The following is a 12,896-nucleotide window of genomic DNA, read 5'->3' on the forward strand; positions in this document are numbered from 1 at the left end:
GCTGAAAGGAACAAGGAAATCGTTGGGGATTTGCTGACAAACGTTTCTTCGCTTTGGTGGAGCTGGAAGCCAAATTTCAAGTAAACGGAGGAGTGAGTGGGAGGTGAGGACCCAGACACAGCCAGTTCAAACAACTTTGTAAAAAGTGGCCTTGAAGTAGAAACAAAAGATAGGACTGTCCTGGAGGTGGAGTCAAAGAAGTTTCCTTTCTTTTTTAAAGCAAGAAACTAGAATATGTTTAAGGTTTAAAGAAAGGAGCCAGCCCAGGGAGAGTGAAGAAAACGTGGAATGCATAATTCTCCCCTCTCTGAGGGACCTCCTGGAGCAAAGTGCCCGGGCATGTAGGAGACCGGCCGTGAGTTGAGGGATCGCCTTCACACCTGAGGAGGTATCTCTTGGCCCCTGCAGGAGGGAGGAGAGGAACTGTGGGTTTGAAGTGTGAGGGAGGGAGCCAGAGCCAGCTGCCCTCAGCAGGCTTAGTGTGCTCCCCAGGGGAGGAGTTGTGCTAAGGGTTTAAAGGTGCCTAATGCAAGACTGGTATTTTCCTAGGCCCATGATGGACGCTGACGTGGATCTTTTATCTTCACTATTATTGAGTGAAGTGGGGGCTATTACCCCTGTTTGACAACAGAAAAAATTGCGGCGCAGGGGTCGGGGGGGGGGGGGGTGGTTGGGGGTGGGGGAGGCCATCCCAGAGCACACAGCTGTTCAAGGCCAGAGTCCACTTTTGACTTTGTCATCTGCTCGAAGTGAAAGCGGGGTCACTGCCTTTCAGTATCTCATTCCTGTTAAAGGACTAATAGGTAGAGAATTAGCAAATGTGGTTTAAGTAAAATGGTGGAATGTGGAAGACCAGAATGTGGAAGTTTGTCAATGGCTGTACATGATTGAAATCACATTTTGTTTGAATTGCTTTGATTTTTTGGCTGATTTTTTTTTCCACTTTACACTCAGATCAGATCAGATCAGATCAGTCGCTCAGTCGTGTCCGACTCTTTGCGACCCCATGAATCGCAGTCTTTGGTAAAACACAAGTTTTGTGGGTTTTGTTTGTTTGTTGCTTTTTGTTTGTTTAATGGGGCTCTTTGAATAAAGTCTCCATAGTTTATTTCTTGTTTGTATAGAAGTTACCTGCCTATCAGGTACTATGAACCTGATAGTGAGGATTTCATTCATTAAGGATGTTTCCTGCATTTCTTTGTGTAGTCCATAGGAAATTTTTTATATTAGACTACTACAATGCGAAAAATATGCTGCCTTAAGGATTTTTAAACTTGGCAATTTTCAAACTCTTCAAATGTGTGCAATTCTTCTGTTGGTATTTTATTACCCACCCCCCCAAAAAAATCACAAATTAAGCTTGTGGCCCAGTGAAGACGGTATGGATACAAATTTGAATGTGTCCACAGAGATTCATGCCTCCACAAGGAGATTTTAATGGTTTCGTGGAGCCCAGTTTGAAGATCATTAGTCTAAATTCAACTTTCAATTTATACCGTAAGTTTCTGAGATTTTAGCTGTGGCGTATAACTAACTGAATAGCCAAGTGAGAAATAGGGGTCATATGACATATGTGTTGGGATGGGGCAGAGGAACCATGAGGGTTGTTGGAGGATGTAGCCAAACTTACAGAATGACAGCTTCACAGACCAAGGTATACAAAGTGTTTTCTATATTTTTTCTGAATTAATGAACTGCAGAGCTAAGGCCTATATTGCACGTGAGGTTATTGGGGGTGCGGCATTAAAATCGGTCTTTCCAATGATTACTATTTGAAAAACAACTTTCTGTTGCTTTATTTATCATAGAATTTCACAGTACTTTCATATATCTTTAAAAATTTCACCTAAAACCACTTTTTAAAATAATAGGACTGCATGATTTCCAGTAACTTGGCCCAAATCAAAAAGGTCAGTCTCTTGAGAAATCCCCGTCCTCAGAAGAGAAATTTGAATCTTTTGCTTTTCTCTTTCATTTGAAAACTTGACATGATACCAATTTAATTTTTGACAAGATTAAATTCCACTTAGAAAACTAAACAAATATCAAGAATTGGTATGCTGTACAGGTGGGCTCATGAAAAATAATTTTCTTATTTGCACTATCTGTTCTATTAACATTTAAGGGAATCTTAGATAGTTCAAACATAGATGTGATCACCAAAAATGCAGTTAGGAGAAAATGATCTGTTTTATATGCCTAGTACAATGTTGCATTAAGATGGTTAGTCATGTGCAAGAAACTTGGAACTAGGTAAAGTACTTCTACAACTAATCAAAACAGCATCCTAATTGTTAGTGATTACCTGTGTGATTTAAGACTTTTTCGTAGGGTCTCTGGAGTAACTGGCCTATATATCTTTGCCACTCTTCCTGTTACCAAAAATCAATAAGAAAAGCAAAAAGACTAACGTAATTTCTACAACCCACTGATTAATAAAAAACCAAATGCTATGTGTTTGGTTTGTGATAGTTATAATGCATTAGTCAATGATTTTATAAATGATGGTTTATGAAGCCATTAAAAATTAATTATCCCCGAACAGAAATATAAGCAAGATGCCTCAAAATAATTTATTGTAGCATCAATAGTAGCCATTAATAATGTATATTTCTGTCAGAGCATTAGCCAAAGCCCAGATTTTACTCTGAAAACAGAAAAACATGAAACTGCTTACAATTAAAATTTGAGGAATCATCATAAAACTCGTTTAAAAATCGATTTTAATTTGAGGTTGGACTCACAGATTGCACTGATCATCCATTTATCTCCTCTTCCCTCCTCCTTGACTCTTCATACCAGCTTTGATATTTCATTTACATCATCAGTTCTAACTGATATTTTTATGTGTCCACTTTTCTTACCCATCCTCTTGAAAGAGACTGCCTTTTTATAACTACTCCTTGCACCTAGCATTATATCTGGTTCTCAATAAATTTCTTAATGAACGAGTCAATTAATCTATAAAATAGCTGTTAAGTTTTTGCAAGTTTGAAGCAAAGAAAAACCCTTAGGCCAAAAAAAATCACTGAACTGATAGTTTTCAAATCTCTTTTGTTTCATTTTTATAAATCAAAGGAGCTTTGAAAATGAAACTTGCCAACTTTTCTTTTTTTTAGACCAGAGAAGATTCAGCTCTCCAAATTATTCTTCATTCACCCCACCCCCGAAAAAATTACTTTGTTTTTTGTTAGGTTTTGTTTTTCATGCTTGACATCTTAGTTTAAATGATTTTTTCCCACGGTCCTGAGGAGGTCTGATTTGTTAATCCTGTTACAGTTGTGACAGGAAGTTTATCAAGAATTTCATGAATTTCCTTTCAGTTTCAGCTTCTAACTGGAATGTTTCTTCCCAGTCACTTCCTCCTCCCTTCTTTTCTACAGTCCAGTCTGCATGTTACATTGCAGAAGAACAGCAAGAAATTCTCAGCTGGACATTTTTGCTTGATTTTGGCTCTAAGCCCTTGTAACAGTATCTGGGTGGGTTAGGTTCACTGGTCAGCATATAAGGCAGCCAGAATTTCTCAAATACTGTGAGGCTCTAAAATCTGTAGAAATTTGTTTTGGCTATTCTAAAACACAGGTCTTTTAATTTTTGCAGGTCTCTTGCTTGAGATCATATCTATCTATATTGAATTGGCCAAAAAGTTCCTTCAGGTTTGTCCACAACAGCCTTGGAAAACCCAAAGGAACTTTTTGATCAACCCAATATCTGTATTCTCACTTGCAGCTCCCCAACCCCCTAAGGTCACATGGATCATCTCCCCTGAGCAGGCGGAGTAAACGATTACCTGTTACTGCTGCTGCTGTTTAGTCGCTGAGTTGTGTCCGACTCTTTGTGACCATGGCTTGTAGCCTGCCAGGTTCCTCTGTCCATGGGATTTCCCAGGCAGGAATACTAGAGTGGGTTGCCGTTCCCTTCTTCATGGGATCTTCCTAACCCAGGAATTGAACCTCAGTCCCCTCCATTGGCAAGCGGATTCTTTACTACTGAGTCACCTGGGAAGCCCAAAGGATTTCCTGTCTATGCTTAAAGGCACACTGAAACACTTTTCTCCCATCTCCCTGACCTGAGCCTGAGCTTTGGGGTTCAGACTGCAGGAGGTTCTGCTCTAAGGGCTATCTCCCACAGGGACAGTTTGCCATCAGTAGCTTTAAATCTTCCCTGGTGGGCTTCTCTGGTGGCTCAGATGATAAAGAATCTGCCCGCGGTGCGGAAACGTGGGTTCAGTTCCTGGGTTGGGAAGATCCCCTGGAGAAGAGAACGGCTACCCACTCCAGTATTGTGGTCTGGAGAATTCCATGGACAGAAACTTGGCAGGCTACAGTCCAGGGGGTCAAAAAGAGTTGGACACAACTCAGCGACTAAACAGAGTGACTTTCACTTCCATCACATGAAGATCCTTCTTATCTCACAAATCGGGTAACACTTGCCAAGCATTTGGCATGGGTATCTGTTCAAATAACATTAGTTTTGTTTTATTCAAAATCTCACTTGCTTCTTGTCATTTGATCTCTACAGCACAAATAGTGTAACCCTCGTTTACAGATGATTATCCAAGTGTTCTTGAACTTGCTTTATAAATAGTAACTCATATCCACCCTATTTATCAGGACATTGTTCTAACCACTTCTTCAGATCAAATCTCTGAAGTGGGTGCTAAAAGTCCCATTTTACAGTTGAGGAAAATTACAGATGAAAAGCGTTGTTTTTCACAAATATACTTAAGTGCCTCCATTCTCCACAACTTGTAAGCAGCAAATTTGACTCACATCCATGAGTTCAAGCCCAGGGCACTTCACACACAGAGAAGCAATGTATTGGACCTGTAAACACAGTACCGCTGAAGGAGACCGCACTCTGTTGTCACATCTGCCACCCTAGGGGAGGGAATTCTAATGGAAAGGAATGGTGTCCTCTACCTTAGGGGACTAGGACAGAGTATGACCAGAGTCCAACCCAGAGAGGGCACGTAGAACTGGGGTAGCGTTTGTTGCTCTGACATGTCACTCAGTCATGTCTAGCTCTTTGCAACCCCATGGACTGCAGCACGCCAAGCTTCCCTGTCTTTGACCATCTCCCGGAGTTTGTTCAAACTCATGTTCATTGAGTCGGTGATGCCATCCAGCCATCTCATCCTCTGTCACCCCCTTCTCTTCCTGCCCTCAATCTTTGCCAGCATCAGCATCTTTTCCAATGAGTTGCTCTTCTCATCAGGTGGCCAAAGTATTGGAGCTTCAGTTTCAGCATCAGTTGTTCCAATGAATGTTCAGGGTTGATTTCCTTTAGGATTGACCGGTTTGATCTTCTTGCTGTCCAAGGGACTCTCAAGAGCCTCCTCCAACACCACAATTTGAAAGCATCAATTCTTCAGTGCTCAGCCTTCTTTATGGTCCAACTCTCACACAACTACATCTCTGCTTTTTAATACGCTATCTAGGTTTGTCATAGCTTTTCTTCCAAGGAGCAAGCATGGGAACCCTGAAAACACTGGGAAAAGATTTCACTTTACACTTTGGAGACTTGGGTCTGGGGTAGAGGAGTCCTGTTTGCAGAGATCCTGAACGTCCATTGTACCTGCTCATTCTGTTTTCATGGCACTTGAAGGTAGCTGACCCAGAGCCTCTGGCCGTTTCCCGTCCTGGCCTTGAGTCTGCTCTTCCAGATGCTCTGTCACACCCCCCTTCCACATTTCCTTTCTACTCCAACCCTTCTCTGATGATTTCTTCTCTCTCGACTCTCTTCCTCACTGCATACTCAAATCCCAGGGAGCACAAAGGACCAGCCCTGCCTGGCCTAGAAGGTGAAACTGGGTGTCTGCAGCATGAAACCCGGGACTGTCATTGTACGGGAAAGGACCCTGGCACCAGATAGGGCAGGGACTAGCCCAGGATCACACAGCCAGTCAAAGACAGATACAGATACAAAGCTTCCTCCTGACTGGCCGCTTTCAGTGCTCCATTCTGCCTGCGTCTCACTCTGTTTTGGCAGACCTCCAGACTCACATCCTGACCTGGACATGAACAGGCACCCTGGCACACTTGTGCACAGACATGATTCCTTATCGCCCTAGCAGCCCAGCTCTGTTTACAAACCAGTTTCACATCCTTTGTTTATTTGTCTATGGGCTTCCCTGGTGGCTCAAATGGTAAAGAATCTGCCTGCTAATGCAGGAGACCTGGGTTTGATCCCTGGGTCAGGAAGGTCCCCTGGAGAAGGAAATGGCAACCAACTCCAGTATTCTTGCCTAGAGAGAGGAGCCTGGCAGGCTACAGTCCATGGTGTTTCAAGAGTCAGACATGACTGAGCAACTAACACTGTAGCATTCTCAACTTTGTATTACAGTTATCAATGAATATATCTGATCTGCTCCTGAAAAGCAAGACCAGGTTTTACACATCTCTATATACCCCATGTGGAGCATTTGTTATTGTTGTGTAGTTGCTAAGTAGTGTCCAGCTGTTTGCGACCCCATGGACTGGAGCCAGAGAAGGCAATGGCACCCCATTCCAGTACTCTTGCCTGGAAAATCCCATGGACAGAGGAGCCTGGTAGGCTGCAGTCCATGGGGTCGCTAAGAGTTGGATACGACTGAGCAACTTCACTTTCATTTTTCACTTTCATCCATTGGAGCAGGAAATGGCAACCCACTCCAGTGTTCTTGCCTGGAGAATCCCAGGGACGGGGGAGCCTGGTAGACTGCCGTCTATGGGGTCACACAGAGTCGGACACGACTGAAGCGACTTAGCAGCAGCAGCAGCAGCAGCAGGACTGGAGCCTCCCAGGTTCCTCTGTCCAAGGGATTTCTCAGGCAAGAATACTAGAGTGGGTTGCCATTTCCTTCTCCGGGGGATCTTCCCTACCCAGGGATAGAACCTATGTCTCCTGCTTGCTGGGCAGGTTCTTTACCTCTCCGCCACCAGGGAATCCCCATGTGGAGCATTTAGTCAGTGCTTAGGAAGTGTGAGTTGGATGAATAAGTGAATATAAACTAGTGTGAGTTATATGAATGAGTGAATATAAACTAGAGAATATGCCTGAGCCCCAGTGGGATTTGGAGTTTATGTTTAATTTTGTTGTACTACAATGAGCAAAATCTTGGTTTTAAGCTTTTTATTTGATAGCAGATGTTTTTGAATGAAGATTCAAATAAGCCAATATTTCTAACTGTTCTCTTAGGGGAACACTTTTGTACTCTACCCAACTTCATGTTTTTATTTTTGGGCTCATACTCATTTAAAACCACAAATAGTATAGCTTTTAAAAACCAAATGTGTAATTTATTAATAGCTATCCACCACACCTATTAAAATTTTTACTAATGCATGATAGCCTACAAATATCAAGCCACAGCAGATTTTAACAGCTTCTTTGTAAGTGTGTGAAGGGCATGCCATGTTCCTCCCCATGTGAGACTTAGTATTTTAGTGTGTTTCCAGCGTTTATTCATTAGTGGATATGGCTGTAAATGGCAGCTTGAAATAAACTCAATCTGAAGTTCTGAAGATGAGTTTCACAACTTTTAACAGCTTATTCAGTGTTCTGGGAAAGAAAAAACTTTTTCTCTATACTCTTAGGATTAGTATCTGGGGCCCTGTGAATAAAATTACCGTAGATAAATAGAAAAGGCATATAGTTTTTAAATTAATATCTGTGTGCACAACAGTTCACAGAAAAGGAATGGAACTCAAAGAACTAGGTAGACTTGGGCTTATATTACCATTTTAACAGAGAACAAAGGGAATTGTGTTTCAAGGATAATAAAGTGTGGAGAAGGGGATATAAGGGGTTCCTAATGGGAAATAAGGGCTATTTTAGTAAGGTTTGTTTATGCAGACTCATCTTTGTATTGACAGTTCCTTGTTTTCTTCTTTCTTGACGCTTCTCTCCTTGGTCGGGGAAGGGTCACCTTCCTCAGAAAACTTATATCTTGCCTTTAGATACATGAGATACATAGATTCTCATTGGTCTTTAGCTCAATATATTTCTTATGCCAAAGTCAATTTCCTTCAAATAAAAAACAAAGAATATTGCAGCTGAAGCACTTGTGAATTATAATTTTATTTTTTACAAGTTCCATTGATAAGAAACATTAAGTTCTTATTAAAATTGATTTTAAGACTATGTAAAGTATATTTACAAAAAAGAGGACAGGGGAAGCAAGTCCCCCATGATCCTACTATCTATTTAAAGCTGGTTTTGTGTATTTTCTTTCAATGTTACCTATGCATATCTATTGGAGAAGGAAATGGCAACCTACTCCAGTATTCTTGCCTAGGGAATCCCATGGGCAGAGGAGCCTGGTGGGAAGCAACTTAGTATGCATAGCTATTTTACACCATTTCAGTGATATGGCCACATATATGGTATATAACTTCTTCAGCTAACGTTAGTATATGACACTCCGTGTTCTTGCTTAATCACAATCCTCATTATTTAACCTCTGCAAAGTCTGCCTAACCATTCTTCACTTGTCAGGCATCCGAGTTGCGTCCAGGCACCGGGTGATGCACCTCCAGCTGGGGAGGGCGGAGGCCCTTCCTGGCCATGGAACTTGGGTTTCCTGGGTATTCAAAGTCAAGTCTCAGGCAGAAACTTCCTCTGGGCCAACCAGGGCTTCTGGCTCCAGGCTCCCCTCTCTCCGGGCTAAGGGTAGTGGAGCCCCACCCTTCAGACGCCCCAGGCCAGAGTTCCAGCCCAGTCCCTGGGCAGGCCCACCTTACCGAACCTTCCTGCGTCCTGTCCTGCGCGAGGTTGGTCCCTCCCATGCGTTCTCTCCTTCTATCCTAGCCTTCCGCAGACCCGCTGAGTGAAAGAAAAGAGCTAGGCGGTGCAGACGTCATGGTCCATCTACTGGCCTCCGAAGTGCGGCAGCTGCTCCACAACAAGTTCGTGGTTATCCTGGGGGACTCGGTCCAGAGGGCTGTGTACAAGGATCTGGTGCTCCTGCTGCAGAAGGACTGCCTGCTCACACTCAGCCAGCTCAAGGCCAAGGGGGAGCACACTTTCGAGCAGGATGAGCTCGTGCATGGGGGCCAGCAGGGCCACATGCACAACGGCACGCACTACCGCGAGGTGCGCCAGTTCTGCTCCGGCCAGCACCTGGTGCGCTTCTACTTCCTGACGCGCGTGTACTCCGACTACCTGGAGGACGTCCTGGAGGAGCTGCAGTCCGGCGAGCACCACCCGGACCTGGTCATCATGAACTCGTGCCTCTGGGACATCACCAGGTACGGGAAGGACTTCTGGCCTAGTTACCGGCGGAACCTGGAGAGATTGTTTGGGCGCCTCCGCCAGATGCTGTCCGAGTCGTGCCTCCTGGTGTGGAACACGGCCATGCCCGTGGGCGACAAAATCACCAGCCGCTTCGTCCCGCCCGAGGTCCAGTTTACCTCCTCCTCCGTGAAAATCAGTGTGATCGAAGCCAATTTCTACAGCTCTGCCGAGGCCCAAAAGCACGGCTTCGATGTGCTGGACTTGCACTTCCACTTCCGCCGCCACACAGGGAAGTACCTGCAGACGGACGGAGTGCACTGGAACCAGTGCGCACACCGCCACCTCTCCCAGCTCCTGCTGGCCCACGTGGCCGACGCTTGGGGGGTAGAGCTGCCCCGGCGGGACCCAGTGGACAAGTGGATCCCGGATGGCCCTGGGAGAAGAAGACCTGGCCGGAGGCTTGAGAGGCAGCCCCTGGTCTGCGGAGATCAGCCGGCTTGCCCTCTGCCCAGACCTTTGCCTCTCCCAGGGCGCCAACCCCTGCTCCCCACGCCTCCCTGCCCACCCCTGTTTCCGCTCTTGTCCCCACAACGTCATCCCATCCCCTTACACCAGGTGATGCCTCCATTCCCATTCTGTCCCCAGGAAACCTGTTTTTCTTCAGACCATCCTTTCCAATCGGATCAATTCTCCTTAAACTATTTACATTCAGATGTCCCCCCATCTATCCAAACAGAATTTGCCGTCCAAGGTGACTTTCAGTATGGTCCCCAGCCGCCTATGTCCCGCTTCCCTCCACCCTGTTATCAGCAACGGGTCCCTGAGGTCCATAGGGGTTTTCCCAGGTATCATCCCCCTGACCCCTACATGCCCTGGAGAAGGCGGCCTAAAACTTCCAAGAGAAGGGCCTCAGCCTATAAAGAGCCAAGGCCTCAATAGACTGACGGGCCTTCTTCCTTCTCAGGCACACGGACTGAACAGATGGTCTGCCTCTTCCCAAATACACTGACCTCCTTCACTGAAGCCTTTTGTCCATTGCTGTTATCAATAATGGCAGGGAAGATCAGTCTGACACATACATGTTGTCCATGGCCCCTTTCTGCACCCTCAGGTGGGAGGTGGCCAGGCATCATTCCTGCCTTCCCGCTGCTTATTCTCTGTCTTTTTGTAAATATACAATTGAAATTAAAAAGTTGTTTCATAAACGTCATTGTGGATTTCCTGAGTCTTTATTTAATGATGCCTCTCCCTTCTCTTGAACACTTCATAACAGCAGGGACAATATCTACTGTATGGTCATGGCCTCAAAACTACTCAAAATGGAATTTCACCAAAGGGTTTCCATAAAATGGATCTGATTCCTTATAAATAAACGAAATAACTTTTAACGTTTTGTGGTGCTATTTACCAGAGATTCTCAAAAAATCATGGAATCTTAGGATTGAGAAAACTAAAGACATAAAATTTAACATTTACAAAGAAGGAAACTGAGGCCAGGAGCTGAGTGACTTCTTATAGGTCACCCAGAAAAATCACTTCTCCATTAGTCCTTTGTAGTTTATACTAGTTTCCAGTTTATATTAACTTTCAAACTTGATTTATACCACAACAAACCAAGAAGGGAAGTTTACCAAACATGGTTTTCATGGAAGAGATGATAAAAAACCCCTATAGTTCCATAACCAGAGATTTATTGGTTAGATGTGCAAGTAATTTTTGTATGCAAACCAGAGTGGATGGCATGGTTGTGACTTTATGATTTCTTTAATAGTCTTTAGTTTGGGACTTGAGAAAACTTAAGTTGCACTCAATGGCAATGTATCATAGAGTAAAACTAGGAGCTGCAAGGCACCACCCTGTGTACAAATCCCTTTCTTGCAAATTGCACAGGTGGCCACAACTATCTCTTCTCTGTTTTGTAGGAATGTAAAAATTATTGAGATTGAGCTTTTTCACTCTAGATAGTGAAATATTAATACTTAGATAAAATGATCAAAATAGGACATAACTTAAAATTGTCCAGATTGTGGAATTTTTCATTGAATTGACTGCTTTATAGGTCCTCAGTTGGATCATCCCTAAATTTGACAATGAGGGTAAGGAAACATTATTCTGCAAAAATGGAGTTCATGAAATCTTAAGACATGAGTGAGACCTGCTATTTACAGAAGAAATATATGAAAACTCTTAATCCACTGAAATGAGATTTCTGAAAAATACGGCTTTTTAGCTTACTTTGTGTCTGAAATCCTAGTGAAGTATCTGGCATTTAGTAAGATCTGAATACTGTTTCTTGAAAGAATCACTGAGTGAAAGATGAAGTGAGACTTCCTGGTGAGACTCACTTCCCGGTGAGACTCACTTCCCGGTGAGACTACCTGAGAAGATGATGTAAATTGACATTATCCTTAGGATGCACTCAGAAAGACTTTGAGGACTTTACAAAAGTATTGCCTACCAGCCAGAATTTGTCAGAATGTACCAACATAGTCAGGAGAGAGTGGATTCGTCTGACCAGTATAAATGTTCTCATCCCATAGAGATGAGTGCATCAGGCTATGAGATTTGGTAACTTTAGGCAATAAAATGAGCTCATTGTCATCATTCTGGCTTTACAACTCCCAAGCAAAGTCAAGCAGCACTTAGCTGCTGATCTGAGTAAGCTGATGCATTTAGTATTTCTGCTTCCATGAATAAGCCAATGAGTTGGTGGTGTGGTTTATATCTCTTTTGTGAGTTAATATGTTTTCACCCTCCTTAATCTGATCATGCCTCATGAATCAAGGAGAATGAGTTCTTAGATATACAATGCTGAGCACCACACACTGACTCAATGATGAATCTACTATGTTATGAATTAAATGACATCAATCACTTAACAGTCCTGTTTCTCTTAGACGTTTGAGAGTACAGGTAAACTCAATTTTCTTCCCACCTGTATTTCCTATGGCTGCTGTAACAAATGACAAAGATGGTGGCTTAAAACAACACATATTTATTCCCTCCCAGTTCTGGAGCTCAGAAGTCCAAATCCATTATCCCAGAGTAAAGTCCTTACTGTGTCTTGTGCTGTCCTACATGATCAGGCTTCTGTTTGTCCCTGAAGCATTATCTTCTAGAACTCTTACTGTTCTTTACACTGTCAACCACACAGGACTTCTTTCTGTTTATATAGCATGTCAAGCTCTTCTATAACTTGGGTCTTTGCACTTGCCTGGAATGTTCTACATCCTCTACCCCCTAGTTCTTTGGATATCTAACTCTTCATTCTTCCACCTGCACCTTCCAAGTCATCTCCTAAGAGGTCTTCCATGACCATTTAATCTAAAAGCGCTGTTGGGACCATCATAACACACTCTATTTCCTTTGTTTTGCTCCCCACTCAGGGGCTTCAGTGGCTGCTTGTTTGTTAGCTTCTGCAGGAGTCTTGTTCACCTGTTGAATTCCCAATGGCTGCTAGTGTACCTGACAAAGGTGTTCAAGCATGTTTAGTTAAATGTTCAAGAATACAATGACTTCACATTGTATTCTTAAGTAATAATGTGATTAAATCAGAATTCAGGATGTATTTGATTCCTTTTCTACGGAACTCTCCCATAACTTTACCTAAGTCATCTGGAAAGCTAACACCTCTGGGACTTCCCTACCCCCACTGGGATTTAGAGCCTGAGGGCGCCTTC

At 43.5% G+C, this 12,896-nt stretch overlaps 1 protein-coding gene across 17 annotated transcripts in view; it reads left to right on the top strand.

The window, feature by feature from the left end:
• PCED1B (PC-esterase domain containing 1B) overlaps positions 1–12,896 on the top strand; it is a 203,846-nt gene that overhangs the window by 147,731 nt on the left and 43,219 nt on the right. For 9 of the 17 annotated variants that reach the window (XM_027542662.1, XM_027542658.1, XM_027542664.1 and 6 more), the window contains one exon: positions 8,791–10,426. The exons of 6 other annotated variants lie outside the window; for them this stretch is intronic. In XM_027542662.1, coding sequence (XP_027398463.1) covers positions 8,842–10,155 — 1,314 coding nt within the window. In that variant the 5' untranslated portion in view covers positions 8,791–8,841 and the 3' untranslated portion in view covers positions 10,156–10,426. Of the gene's footprint in view, positions 104–123; positions 389–8,790; positions 10,427–12,896 lie in introns of those variants that run through there. 2 more of the 17 variants (XM_027542669.1, XM_027542668.1) reach the window with 2 other exon arrangements.

Source organism: Bos indicus x Bos taurus, chromosome 5 (assembly GCF_003369695.1).
Source record: "Bos indicus x Bos taurus breed Angus x Brahman F1 hybrid chromosome 5, Bos_hybrid_MaternalHap_v2.0, whole genome shotgun sequence".
NCBI classification, from domain to species: domain Eukaryota; kingdom Metazoa; phylum Chordata; class Mammalia; order Artiodactyla; family Bovidae; genus Bos; species Bos indicus x Bos taurus.